This window comes from Monodon monoceros, unplaced genomic scaffold (assembly GCF_005190385.1).
Source record: "Monodon monoceros isolate NGI ecotype Baffin Bay Population unplaced genomic scaffold, NGI_Narwhal_1 Super_Scaffold_18, whole genome shotgun sequence".
Taxonomy (NCBI): domain Eukaryota; kingdom Metazoa; phylum Chordata; class Mammalia; order Artiodactyla; family Monodontidae; genus Monodon; species Monodon monoceros.
The window spans coordinates 95,474,534-95,490,285 of record NW_021703774.1 but is presented as its reverse complement, the minus strand read 5'-3'; the positions used below and the strand labels follow the sequence as shown (position 1 = coordinate 95,490,285).

At 34.4% G+C, this 15,752-nt stretch overlaps 1 protein-coding gene across 2 annotated transcripts in view; it reads right to left on the bottom strand.

Moving 5' to 3' along the window:
• Window positions 1-15,752, bottom strand: part of DPYD (dihydropyrimidine dehydrogenase) — an 820,498-nt gene that overhangs the window by 576,823 nt on the left and 227,923 nt on the right. For both annotated transcript variants that reach the window (XM_029227639.1, XM_029227640.1), the window contains exons 6-7: window positions 8,192-8,388; window positions 1,804-1,885 (exon numbers count right to left, since the gene is read on the bottom strand). In XM_029227639.1, coding sequence (XP_029083472.1) covers window positions 1,804-1,885; window positions 8,192-8,388 — 279 coding nt within the window. The remainder of the gene's footprint in view (window positions 1-1,803; window positions 1,886-8,191; window positions 8,389-15,752) is intronic.

Genomic DNA, 15,752 nt, shown 5'->3' with positions numbered 1-15,752 from the left:
AGAAAAATGTGGTAACAAGTGTAGAACATTTTTAAAAATATATATCCTTTCATGGATAAAGTTGATAAGTCATAAAAGATGCAAGCATTTCATCAATGGATGCAAGTCCTCAAAGCTGAAAAAGAACCTCATTACTGTCTCTCCTCAGAGTGATGGACAAGACAGTATTAACCTTCTCTTTAATTCAGGTTCTAATTCTTTCCTGATAATTTAATAAATTCATAGGGTTTAAAATTCAAATGTACAAAATGGTGATAAACTCCTTCCTACACCTTCCCAAAGGCAATCTATACTATCAGATTCTATACATTTCCAGAGCACATATATTTCCAGGCATATATAAGCAGATATGTTTGTATTTTACACAAACTGTAGTAGCATACTTTTACCTTTGAACAAATATTGACCAAGGCAAGGGACATTAATTGACTTTGTCAAGGTTATCTGACTATAAAATTAGAAAGTGTCATAATTGTAGCTGAAATGTACATTTTCTGGCACTCAGTGAATTGACTACTATTATGTCTTGAGTTTCCTAGTAAGAGAAATGGGTATGCCCTAATTTATGCAATATATCTGGTATGGTAAAAATCAAATGCAATTTTGTAATTACTTATAAGATGAATTCAGAGGTGTCAAATTAATTTTTGATTCATCTTCAATTTGAAGTATCACTTAATATATTAGTTTGAAGTCTCAATAATCATGTTCTTATTTAATGAGATTTAGGTAAGAACTTGCATTCAAAATGAAATACATTTAACAGACTTCTCAGAATGTATTTATATAAAGCAAGTAATCACCCTTAAATCTATTTTGAACACTATTTTTGAACTCTGTGTTCATAAAGTTGTGCACATCTGTACGGCATAATTGCTATAAGATTTTTTGTTTGGTGATTATGTGTAAATGTTTCATCGCCTATCCATTGCCAAATAAGATGTAATTATAAGTGTAAATGCACAAAATACTGTTTTGAGTGTTTCCCTTTTAATTGGTTATTTTAATTTTTATTTCTAAATGCAAGAGCCATAAATAGTTTGTACTTTTCAAAATAGCTCCCATATGTACTTACAGAATGTATTATGTAAATCATAGTACTTTGTTAATCTATTATCTTATACCTATTACAGAAAGGTAAAATTTTTGAAATAAAAATAGCAATATGTTCAAGTGAAGAGCCAGAGTATGATACTCTTAAATAATACAAAAGAATAGGAATATCTAAAGCTATATTACGAAAGTAAAATGTATTAATTTTTTGACCATCTTTAAAAGAACACAATATTTATTTCACAAAACAATTAAAAATACAGAGCTGTTGCTTTCTACCTTGCTGAGTAACTGTTTATGTTGAAAAAGGATTATCACATTAACACTATTGACATTACGCATATAGTAAATAAAATAAACCTCTGTAAGAAATTATGTTCCAAATTGTGAAATACAAATGTTTCAGAGTGCACAAAACTTGCATGAAAAAAACCTGATTAAAGCAACCAAATCCTTCTATTAGCTGCACTGAACCCCTAAAGCAATTTAGGAATTTGTTTCTTACAGACAATTAATCACATGCAGGCGTGCCAGATGAGAACTATTGATTGCCCTTTTCCAGGCTAGTGGCATTCAGACAGTAGACAGACAAATGCCCTAAGCAAGGAGAAGCATCTTTCTGCTTCTGCCTGGTGTAGCTTTTAATTGTTCTTTCCTAAAGTGTGTGACATTTTGTTGTTAATCTTTAGTGTAGAGCTTACTCCTTTCTTTTGGAGCAATACACATGTAAGTGTTATGTTTTTCACTTACCTTTACACCAAGGTCCTTCATAAGCTCAATCTCAAAATTGACTACATGATATGGTAGCCGGAACTGAGGGATTTCAGAGATACTGAAAATAAAAACGAGAAGCATTTGTGGGAAAATCACCAATTTAAAAAATGCAACATGTCTTTATTGATCAGTATTAAAGGAATAAGTATCTCTTCTGAGGGTATTTTCATATCACATAATGTGAGTGTGAGGACATCCACATTTTTATATGCATGACAGAATATGATATGGGTTTCAAGAGAAACAGTAGAAACTGATGTGGAAAATAAATAAAAACAATGAAAAACAAATAGTGAGTAGACAATTGGCCTATACTTTTAAGTTTATTACAGTATTTAGTTGATTTATTTACTAACACTTCTATAAATTCCTAAGAAAAAAGCTTAAAAAAACAAAAATTTCAAAGTATACAGTGTTTAATATACATATATACATTACATACATACATACATACATACATACAATACACAAATATATATTCTATAACTATACCTCTAGCTTGTTCAAATTCAAATCTGTAACTTTGTATTATCATGCTGTTCAGGACATTACAGAATAAGTTCTGTAATGTGATCTACAGAATATTTTTACAGTAAAACAATCTTCTATGAAAGCAATGTGTCCCAAAAGGGTTCAGTCATTAAAAAGTAATCCTATTTGATATCAGTGCTCATTGTTTTCTGTCTTCAAATACAATCACTTCAAGAGTTAATAGTTCATACATAGTATTAAAGGTAAGTTCAAATAACTTTTCAATATCTTATAGCAATAAAAAGGCTACATATGTTCATGAATATACAGCAATTCATGTAGTCATTCATCTATTCATCCAACAAGCATTTACAAAGTACCAGGTACAGTGTTAGCTGCAGTGATTCAATGGTGAATTTGACCAAATTACCACTTTTAATAAGCTCTCATTCTTGTGAGCAAAGATATATAAACAGATCATTACAACAGAATGTAGTACATTCAGTGAAAGAGCTATATCCAAGCACTATAGAGATTGATTTGTAAAATAAATAAATAACTGTTGAAGATGAACTTTCTGGATCATTCAGTGCAAGGTCTTCCAAAGTGCATCTGTAGTCTTTTCATTCTTTGGTGACTTAAGAACTTGATTATTCAATTAATTTCCATACATCAATCAGCAAGGCACCATGCTCATCTCAGTGCTATAGAAAATGCAAAGTACTGAACAGTACAAAATCTATATTAGCTCCTATATTAAAGGAGCTTTCTATCTAGTTAGGGTGTAAGATTATACATAAGAATGACTTAGGGCATAGGGTAAGAGAGAAAAACCTCCTAAGCTGATCTTTGGACAACCACACTACCTCAGCGGTTATCATAATGCTCTGGGCACCACACAGGACTCTGCCTTTGTAGGGTAGCAGAATATGCCCCTCCAAATATGCCACTTCAGCACAGGATTATTTTGAGCTGAAGATAATTAAGAAGAAACAGATACAAGAAAAGCTGTCCGGTCCCCTATTATCTGCCAAAAAGCAGTACATAAATTTGCAATGGTGTGTCTTCCTTTCCTGTACCAAGAAGGGCAAAACTCTTAATCACCAGGAGACAATTGTAGACCCTTACCAGACCAAAGATGGGCACCAAGAGGAATTTACATTACAAGCTTTACTAAATAACTCTTATGTTCCATTAGTTTCCCCCATATATTTACCTTCTCACAGTTTGCTGTCCCTAAAAGCATAAACCCCTTTTCCTTTGTCTTGTCACTTCTCCACAAATTTATCATTCTTTGTTAAGATGCTACATAGGGGCTTTGCTGGTGGTGAGGTGGCTGGGAGTCCGGCTGCCAATGCAGGGGACACGGGTTCAAGCCCTGGTCCGGGAAGATCCCACATGCTGTGGAGCAACAAAGCCCGTGCACCACAACTACTGAGCCTGTGTGCCACAACCACTGAAGCCCACGTGCCTAGAGCCCATGCTCTGCAACAAGAGAAGCCACTGCGATGAAGAGTAGCTCCCCCCCCAAACGCAACTAGAGAAAGCCTGCACTCGAGACCCAACGCAGCCAAAAATAAATAAATAAAATCTATCTTTAAAAAAAAAAAAAAAAGATGGTACATAAACCTCAAGTTCTGACCCCCCTTCTCTGAATGACTCATCACTGAGTTCTCCCACATGTATGTACATGTGTTAATAAACACTGTTTTTCTCCTTAATTTGTCTTATGTTAGTTTATTTCACAAGGCAACTACTGACCTAAGAGGATAGAGGATATTTTTTTTTTCCTCCCTGTACCTTCCGAGGCTAAGGAGAAAAATTCTTAAATAGTATGGATTATATAAGTAGGCACAAACAGACACCCAGTCTTGATAGGCCTGGGGGTCTGCAGAGGAGAGACTGAAAATGGACTAACATTGGAATCTGATGAAAGTCCTCAAAAGGCTAGACACGAAAGCAAAAATTCTAGCTAAATAAACCAACCACAGCAAGGTGAGCCTCTAAATACAGACAGATACACTGTGAGGCTGAGTACCTTCCTCTGACTTGGGATTTTTATGGGTTCTGAATAGAAGTACATGATATGTAAGTAAAAAAAATGATGCTAGTTTAGGTCAATGGTTCTAATTTAAGATATGGCTCTGAAACAGCAGGTTAGTGAAGCAGGAACAATTTTTCTATTGACCAGAAAGAAAGGAGAACACTCTCAACCTAGCAAGAAGAAACCAGAGCAAGGAGGAAGTATAACTCTGAAAGTTGAAGTAGCCAGCAGAGCAAATGGAATGCCAGGCTGCTAGGGCTTGAGCAGCTCTGCTTAGAATCACATACTGCCCTGAAAGCGTTGTAGCCCACACTTACTTAGCACATGTGTTATGAATAAATGTGTGAGAATCACATTTCCAAGCATCTTCTATAGGAAATAAGAGTAATGTGAGATACTAAAAAGAGTTAGATTTGATCATAATCAAGTAGGCAGGGGATAAGGAGGTAATTATTGATTGTTATAAACATGACACAATTATATTCACCAATGGATGAGGTCAGCAGACAGATGGGCGATACACACACACACACTCACACACACACACACTCTCATGGTACAACGTGACAAGTATCAAATACCAAATGTGAACGAGAGTGTTTCAAAGGAGAATTAGCTTATTGCAAGATGAGATAATCAGGTGAAATGTGACATATGATCAGCTTTCAGACAAGTGAAGGCATCTCAAGATGAGGAAAATGGTAAGGAAGGAGGAACAGAATGGGGAGGAGGGGAAAAAAAATGTGTACATGCTGTGTTCAGGGGATGGGCAATGGAGCAGAGGGGTGTCAGCAGGCTTTAACAGGAACACTACCACCCCAGAGACCAGGCATATTCCTCCTCATTTCAGAGCTCTAAATGCCATCCATATGTGATGGCACCCACATTTTTATCCTCAAACCTAAATTCCAGACCTTTATATTCACTTGGACATCTAATAGGTATCTCAAATTTTTTATACCCCAAACTAAACTTTGGTTCCTCCACCCCAACATACGTCCTCAGACAACTCCTTCCTATGAGCTGCTCAACCCCATACTCGTACTCTATTCTCTTACCCACATCACACCAAGTCCAGGTGCAGGCAATAAGGAGGTACACTGTTTTTAGACGATTTAAAAAGTTATGAAACTGACAAAAATAAGCCTTTTTGTATTATCACCATGAGCAGGTAACTCTAAACAAGTCAGTGATATTCTAAACACTGTCTCCCCCCAAAAAACTCTTTGGTGGATCTAAATTCTAAATAATGGCTACAGTTGCTACAGAGTTTTAGTAATAAATGTTTTTAAAATAAATATCCACATGTGTCAGGTCTACAGTCTTCCGCTCTACCAGCTGAACTATTGAAGGTGAAGCAATTATACTCCAATAAAGATGTTAAAAAGATGTGTAAGCTTTAAATAATCCCAATTTTATTACCCATTCATTAATAAACTGAGTTCTACAGAACAGTTAATAGGGAGAACTCCAGTTAAACAGCAACCACTGGCACAGGCTGATTCACCTACAAGCATATTCCTCATTCCAATGGCCATAGGCAGCATGTGTCTCCACCCCTGCAAGACTACGTATTCCAATGTTTAAACAGTTGATCTGAGATTGATAAAATGATAACACATGAAGCAACATGAATCTACTTCAATTCTATCATTTTGTGTGACCAGAAGTTTTTAACTTGGGTTTAAAATAGTGAAACTGTGAACTATACCTTTAATATTGAAATTATTTTGTTTTAATTGCTAATATTTTGTTTTATGGGAGTGAATAAAAATAATTATAATCACCAATTATTACATAATTCCCTTTGAAAATTATTTTATTGTACAGACTAGAGGATAAACATATTTTAAAAATTATCTATTCCATATATCAAATGCTCTAGGGACAGCACTAAACTGCCATTTTTGAAACCCCCTCATGCATTTATAAACACCTGACATACTCTATATTTGGTTTATTGTTGCATTATTGTCTACCCCCCCACTACCAGAATACGAGCCCCATGAGAACAGGCACTTTGCTTTATTTACCTTTGTATCTCTAGGGCCCGAGACAATGACCAGCACATAGTAGGAGATCAATAAATAAAAAAGTAAGGAAGGAAGGAAGGGAGGAAGGAGGGAGGAAGGGACAGAGGGAGATTACCCTCAAGACTGCGTATTGAGAAAGGGGATACAAGGACAGAAGATGGAATTTAATTGGAATGGTTACTTCCCAAGTTTGTTGTACTTATAAAAACAAACTATCATTCTTCTATATGTGCTCTTTTAACAATCTAAAGTTTTGAAAGAAATCTTCCTTGTGGCCACAAATCCTTTAGTACAATTAGTGGAATGCCCAGATAAGCTAAAAAAATAATCGTTCTTATATGTTCATGTTTCTTTCATCTAAATGGAATTAACCAGTAACAACCTCCTTCCATTCTTTTTAAAGCACGATGCTCATACTCCGATAGAACTTTGCTTTAGTTTATTACGCTAAGGTACCACACTTTAAATTTGTGTTACATAACACATGTTCTCAAAATATTTTCTATGACCAAATCTATTTCACCTACACCCCATTTCCTTATTGTGAATCCATAGGTTGTCTTTTTGTTTTGTTGATGATTTCCTTTGCTGTGCAAAAGCTTTTAAGTTTGATTAGGTCCCATTTGCTTATTTTTGTTTTTATTTCTTTTTCCTTGGGAGACTGATCTAAGAAAACATTGCTAAGATTTATGTCAGAGAATGTTTTGCCTCTGTTCTCTTGTAGGACTTTTATGGTGTCATGTCTTATATTTAGGTCTTTAAACCATTTTGAGTTTATTTTTCTATATGGCGTGAGTGTTTTAAGTTCATTGATTTACATGTAAGCTGTCCAGGTTGCCCAACATCAGTCGTTGAAGAGATTGCCTTTTCTTCATTGTATATTCTATAGAGTTCCATTTATTTTAAATAAAGCAAACTCCATCCAATTTCTAAGCTTAATATGAATTTCTGAAAATCAGATACAAAGTGAATATTTTCCATTTCAGTGTATGAATCTTCATGGGAATAAATGATTATGTGACTGAATCCTGGTTTAATAATGATGTTGATTAATAGTAAATAATAATATGGTATCTATGAGATAAACACTGCATAAATGTACATTAAAATGGAACATTTTTAGTAGACTCTAACATAATTATAATCAAATGCAAAACTTAAAGAGACTGGAGAATGAAAATACATGACCAGGACAGCACGTCTGTGTACACAACAAAATGAATCATCCAATATTCTGTGGAGTTTGGTTTCCCTATCTCTAATTTGCATAATTTTCACATATATATATCGCCATTAAAGGAAAGATTCACAGGGGTGAAATAAGCTTTCTTTTTTTTTTTTTAAAGATTTTTTTGATGTGGACCGTTTTTTTAAAGTCTTTATTGAATTTGTTATAATAGTGCTTCTGTTTTATTTTTTGGTTTTTCTGGCCGTAAGGCATGTGTGATCTTAGCTCCCTGACCAGGGATTGAACCCGCACTCCCTGCATTCGAAGGTGAAGTCTTAACTGCTGGACAGCCCGGGAAGTCCTGAAATAAGCTTTCATATGATTGGTTCCTCTATTCATAAAATATTTTGCTGAGATTTCTCTTAAATTCACAGAACTAGACAGAGAAATTTTAAAATAAATATTGCTTAAAGCCAACTGCAAATTTAAAGTGAATAATGAAATCAAAATTTGAGCATTTGGAAAAAGAACACTTAAAATACCATCTGTGAGCCTGAAGTTCCTATACGATTACGAACCAACAATGTTCATAATCATTTTACCCCATCATTTTTGACACTGTGAACATGAAATAAATGTAGGCATTACCTTAAACCACCAACGTATTCTTGTTTTTCAAATATAGTGATGTCAGAGTAGCCTAATCGAGCCAAGAAGGAAGCACAACTTATACTTGCAGGCCCAGCACCCAAAAGAGCAATCTTTGCAGAATAGGCTTCAGGCATTTTTTCTGGGGGAGGCAGAAAATGACTCCTGATTTGTGGGATATTCATTGCTTTGAACACCTACGGAGAAATCAATTGGCATGGTTAACATTTTTAAGCTAACTTTTACATCCTCAAACATAGTTTTAATGTTTCCAATCCATTTGTGCTTTTAATAGAAATAAGCAGTACATTTTAAGTATTAGCATACTTAGAAGTTATATTGGGTCAAGCCGATGGCAATCTATGCTTGACTAACTCTTTCTCAATCTTTGACATTCCTGTCTAAGGTCCTCTAGGAAGCATTCCTGACTCGCTTTCCCTACTCCAGCCCTGGTCCAAGTTAAATGCTCCTCCTCTAAGCTCCTGTATCATACCGTGTATGCTATTAATGAAACCATTTACCACGTGTGCCACGTTTCCATGTTAGCGGAACATTAGTTCTTGAGTCATAGAATATGTCATATATAAAAACACACACATATAACTTATTAACTATTTGTTTTAAATATTTTTAGAAACATGTTACCATTGTATAACCAGCAGTGAGCACTAACCTGGCACATAGGCATTCAGTAGATAATTTATGACATCTGCTTCTGGTTATGATAGATTAGCTTTTGAAGAATAACATTTCAAAAATATGTTAGAAGCACTGGAGAGGCTCTGAAGTAAGCCTGACTAGAGGAGCCAAGATCTCAGAAAAAAGGGAACAGCAGAGAAGTGAGGTGACAGTTTAGGAGTTACTTTTACCCTGAGGGAATTCGCCACTTCTTAGCAGAGTGAGGAATCTTGTAGATAGATGACCACGGCTCAGAAGAGACAGAAAGAGAGATTTTAGCTAATTTTCTAGGACTAGAGAGACACAGTGTTTATAAACAAAACAAATTTCTATAAAGCAGAAGGGAGCTTTCTGCACTCTGAGAGGCCAGAAGAAACAACTGGAGTACAGGAGTAGCTGAAGAAGAAAAAGTCCTAGTAAACACCTTAGCATACAGCTGAAACTTCTGGAGGGCTGTACTCTGCAAGTGGGGCAAACCAGAGGAAGACATGTAACCCAACCTGATTTAGATGAAGGTGATAAGGTCTCACTTCTGTCTACCTCCCAAATGATAGGGTGAACCTTCTGTGGAGGATAATAAGTCAACTGCAACATCTACAAATTTTCATATACGAGGCCTGACTTTTGATCAAAAAAGCCCAGGCTTCTCATTAACTAAGAACTAAGAACTGCCAACAACTCAGAAAACATAAAGATATGCATACATAATCCAGTAAGTGTAGTTATCAAAGATAGACTTTAGAATAACTATAATGAACATGTTCAAAAAATACATAAGAATGTGAACTTCACCAGGAAACTTGAATTTGTTTTTAAAAAAAAAGAAATTTTAGAAAAGAAAAAAATTCAAAATTAAAATTGAAAACTAAATAAATGTACTTAACAGTAATTTGAACAGGTGAGCAAAAATGGACTCATAAACTGAATATGAGTCAATGTTTTGTTCTGTTATTTGTAAATTATTATTGCACTGGATTTTCCCCCTTAGTTTTATAGTAGGGTGCATCAACCTTGGTAGTTTCTGATGAACTGAATATTTGAATGAAATTTTGTAAACTTCATCACAAACACAACATGTTTAGAGGTCTGGCTTTAAAATTATGCTCTTGGGGTTGAGTCATGACCTCCATCATTCTCACGGTGTACAGTATTGAATAAGTGTTTTAACATCTCCATGCTTCAGTCTCCTCAAACTGTAAAGTGGGGTTAATAATATCTATCTCATAGGGCTAATATGAGGATTAAATGAGTTAATACATGTAAACCTAATCTGAGGGTTTCTCTGAATGCCAGGGCACAGTAGAATTTTACCACATAGTAGGCTTCCAGCAAGATTTTGATGAATTTCAAAATTCCTGAACTCCAGTGATAGTTACTCATTTCAACAAATGAGTAACACACGCAGTTCTTCCTCAGTGATACAAAAGGATCGTTATTTATAGGTTGTTTGTAAGTGAATAATCTTGAGGAACATTTTAAATAGATTTCCTTGTATAATCGCCCTGTGGTTTCTGACTTTTCACTCATTTGGAAAGTGCATTTCTTTCATCACTCCATATTGACTTTACTAGCATTTTCCCCATAATTTTCATATTATTTTGAGGCAAGGGAGAAATTATCCTGATTTTTAAAATGCAAAGACTGAGACACAGAGAGGGGCCATGTAATATTCCCCCAAGCCTCCTCACGTTCTGGAGACAGAAACAGTATAATTTTCTAATAATTATGCAGTGCTCTCTAAATGGAAAAGGACATAACATGGTAAATGCAAAGATATTTACTGATTCTAATTTGAGAGTATCCTTTTTCTCATTTAAATATTTCTTACGTTCTAAAATGGTACTTAATGGAAATAAACACAAATATTTGGTAGCTATATTTCTTCCTCAGTTACTCTACTTGTTCTTATAAACCAAGCAATAGCAACTATAAATTACAGGGGAATCATGACAAAGTTTTCTTGGATATTTCAGAATATCTCCACTAGTTGAAGGATATATTGTAAAAGGTTAGTTGTATTCAACATATCCCATAAGAGTTTTATATTTTTGCAAGTATTTAACTTGATTTTATTATAGAAAAAAACATAATTTCTGGTCATTTCTAAAGAGATACTATTTCATCAGTGTAGGTCTAAGAGAAACCTTAAAAAAATAATACATTGGTTTTCATTTTGCTGGTTTCAGTTTCTTTGAGTTAATTAATTAGCAATATGACAGTCTGGTTACCTTTTGAATGCTTAAATGGAAAGAGATTGTTATTTGTGCATCCAAAAGTAAGTTACCTCAAATTACATGCCTTCTAGGAGATGCTTCTATGTAATTTTCTTTGTAACTTGCTTCCTTTTGTGAAAGAAGTCAAAGGAAGCACTGAGTACATACTATTCACCACACTCATCCTTAGAAAAGAAATATTCTTGGGCTGTCTGACAGTTTCTTCACCACAATGAAACAAGGGACACCAAAAGTGGGAACTGTATTTCAAACACATGAGAAATAAGGAAAACTTCATGCTATGGCAAATTTTTAGTTATCAAAATTATTAATGCATTAGTGATTCTTAAAAAATGTTGTTTCATTATGTTCTTCTTATTAAAATAGACATTATTGTGAGACATCGCTGGCATGGTAAAAATACTGTGTAATTTGAAATCAGAATATTCTGTTCCATTAAATTTCCACCTTAATTTGGTAAATATCTTTATGTGCCCTCTATACTAGTATGAATAAGACAAACACAGACCTTCCAGTAAGTAGTTCCCTGGGTAACAGGGTACTCATATGTCTTAAATATAGAAAAATTATTACAATGCAATCTGTCCATGTGTAGGGTTCATTTTTGTACATGGTGCTGTTGGAGCTGGTGAGAAAGAAATGTTATCCCAGAAGGGAAGAAAGATAACATCTTAGCCAAATCTTAAAAAAATGACACATGTTATTGTGGAGAGGATTTCACCTCTCTAAATGTCAGCTCTAAAATTAAGAGAGTAATAATTACTTCAACAATTTATTGTGAAGATTGAATAAATCAATGATGATAACCTCCCGGGATTAATGCTTTCTCTTTATAAGGCACTCACGTAGGTGCTTAACATTTATATCTCCAGCCCTAAAAATCTTTAAAGTTAGGTATCATTGCTCATTTTATAGACAGCAGAACTGATTCTTAACTTATTAGTCTACATTATAGTTCATAGTTTTATTATGATTAAACTATATGTTCTATTTGTGATTTAAGGCTACAACTGAATTGAATAGTTAAGTTGACAAAATACAATTAGAAAACATAGGTGTGTGTACTTTGGTTATGAGCAACTTTACTGATCCAAAATCATATGTAGGTTCAAACTAATCAGTGCAAGCACTCATTTGCCTTCAGAATTTGCTCATGCTGTTCTCTGTGCCTTGAATTCTCACCCACTCCCAACTTTACCATACTTGATGAACACCTTTCAGGATTCGGTTTAAATTTCACTTTCTCAACTCAGCTTCCCCTCCCTGCTAGACTATCTGTTAGGGTTCCTAGCTACTGGCTCCCACAGTATTGTCTGACTGCCCCCTCTCCGTACTTCATTGTAATTTGCTTGCTTTATTGTCTTTCTCACTAGGCAATAAGCTCCCTGAGGGCTAGTATCATTCCTATCTTGTTCATCACTGTATCCTTAGCACCCAGACACTGCCTAGTACCTAGTTAGTCACTCAAATATGTGTTCATTGCTGGAGTTGGAAAATAAAGCTGCCGGGGGTCAGGCAATCCACGCTACAGCTTGCTGGGGACAAAAAGAGAGCAGGGAGGCAACAGAGAGTGATGGAGACATGGTAGACTGGAGAGATCATTCCCCCGTCCTATCAGCTTCAACTGATTTTTAATATGATTTTTCAAGAAACAGCAGTAATGGTTAACTACTTATAAGCAGGTCAATAAAATAATAAAAGAACAGTAATTAGAAGGCAGCCATAATTGAAATGTACTGGTTGTTACGTGATATGCCAGATAATAATTTACTAAACTATTTTCAAAGAGCCAGGTTTTCTTTGTAGATCACCATTATTTTTGCTCTCATGTTCTATTTCATTATTTTTCTATTATTTTCAGTTTCCTTCTTCTACTTTTTCCACATCTACCACCAACACATCCCTCCTCCACCTGTTTCCTCTCTCTCTAGCTTCTTGAAATGAAACCTGTTTACTTATATATAATCTTTATCTCTTCTGTTATATACACTTAACACAATAAATTTTCATGTAAAAATGGCTTCAGCTACATTTTACAGGTTGTCAATGGAAATTGTGTCATTCAGGTCTAAATATTTTATAATTTCTATTGTGATAACCTCGTTAACCCATGAGCTATTTACAAATGTGTGTTTTAAATTTGTTGCTATTACCTTCATTTTGACAATATTTTTATTTTTCATTTCTAATTTAGTTGCGTTGTAGAAAAGTGCAGTCTGTATGTATTTATTTGGAAACAATATATACATATATGCCCACACACATATATATCTATATGCACTCACTCTATATTAGTTGGGTACAGGAACCTTTCTGGATTTATTAAATCAATCTAATAAACTTTACTCAAAAAAATCTTACAAATTTTGAGTAAGGCCATATTGTAATGTATATGTAAGTTTATGAATTTTATACTTTTAAGACATTTATTCTTCTTTTCATTGTTTTTCTCTTTATTTTTATTAGTACACTTTCCCTAAAATTCCACTTTTGTTACATATGAATATGACTACATTAACTTTTTTATGGTTACTATCTTGCAAGGTATTGCTTTTTTCAACCACCTTATTTTCAAGTTATCTGATAAGGTCTTTCTCTTTTAAACATCATATAGCTGTTTGGAGTACTTATTTTTAATCCATAATAAAGTCACTTACGTTTTAATAAGTAAACTTAATAAATATGTTATTATGATTAATTATATATTTGTACGTATTTCTACTATCTGCTTTGTGTTTCCTGTTTACCATATTTTGTATTTGCTTCTCTCTCTCGTTTTTTATTTTTCCTTTCCTGTCTCTCACTGGATTAAGTTTTCTACCCACCCACCCCTCTTTGATTCTATGATTTCTTAGAAGTTACAGGTGGTATTTCTATATTTTTTGTGATTACCTTTTAATTTTTAACATAGATATTTCAATATTTTTAAAACATTGAAGAGAGATATCAAGTATCTCTCTCCTCCCAACACAAAAGGCCCTTACCACCCTTAACTGTGCTCTACCACACCCACCTCAAACACCTTCCTTGTCAATTTTATATAAAATTTTATCTCTATCTTTTTTAACACCCCAAAATGAGTTGTTATCATTACCTTACAGTCAATAATTTTATTTACCACCATATTTTTCTGGTTTATTTCCTCACCATTATTTCTTACATCTCTCTTTCATTCCAAGTTTGTCTCAGTCATGCTGAAGAATAACTTTTAGCAGTTCTTATAACAAGGTGAGTAATAAGTCACCTTAGATTTTAAATGCTTAAAATACCTTTACTCATGCTTGTATTGTTAAGGGAGAAATACAGTTCTTTATCTTAGTTCTTTATAAAAAGTGTTCTTGGCTTCTAACATCTATGGATGCTGATGAAAAGTCTGGGGTCAGCCTAAATGTTGTTTGGTTTTAAAGTAATCTGTTTTCTCTTTTTCTGGAAGCTGCTTCTTTTGAGATCTTTGGTATTTCACAATATTATAATCGTGTGTCTAACAGAGGGGCTTACATCTTTCCTTTCTTTTGGAAAATTCTCTACCATAACTGCCTTAAGGCTGCTCTTCACCAATCTCTTTCTATTCCATTTCTAAATTTAACTTTTTACTGGTATTTTTACTACAGTGAATATTTCCAATCAACTATTTTTCATACCAAATTCATTGTTTTTTTTCATAATTTTACCTTATTTTTATGGATATTATTTTCTGTCTATTTGTTTTAAAGGCCTGATTGTGGTAGTATTTGGTTTCATTAGGACAAAATCATCTATAGGTTGAGTTTTTTGATTATCACTGGCAGCATTAGCTTTTTTAATGTGGCTTTTGGGCTTTTTGTTCCAGACTTATTCTGAGACAAAGTTTTCTGTCTTTGCACTTACCCTCTTGCTTCTTATGTACAGTATACAGTGGCCTCCACCCAGCATCACTCCTCTCCCTCTACCCCACTGCAGAAACAGGTCTCTAACTGGAAGCCCAGGGCTCCAGTCCCCAGGTGAGATTTAGAGGTAACACAGAAGCAAGTTACTGGGCCACTAGGCACATGCCCAAAACACTGGGGCACAGCTTTCATAGCTTATCTTTGTAGCTTCATATAAGCCCTAGCCCTGCATCTATTTTTTTTTAAAACTTTCTACCAGGGTTAGGTAAATCCAGTCCTCTACGATGCATAATGTTTTTGGTACTTATTATCCCACACCAGTCAAACTCCCCAGCAGCCCCTGATTGTTTGCTTATGCAGAGCCTAGCAGCCAGTGGCCCAAGTCCCCTGTTTACTCTTGAATATTTCTATACCATTTCTGGCCCCAAAAGGTATTTACCTTCCTTTTTAGTTCAGCTACTAACTTTTCTTGTGTGCTTATTATATTTCATTTATAGTTACGCTTTGGAGCAAACGGGTATTTAAATTTTAACTCCCAGCATAATGGCTCTTACAAGTGATTCATGCTGATACACTATTACTGCTTTGTACTACTTTATACTACTACTCATCAAATATATTTGCAAAAAAAATACATATTTTTAAGTTGTTAAGATTCAAACGAATGAAAGTCCATCCTTCTACACTGTAAGGTGCCCACAAGAGTATATATATTTGAACTTATAAAAAAAAATTCAAAAAACATTAATAGCAAATCTTAATAACCATGTGATTTTGGTAAAT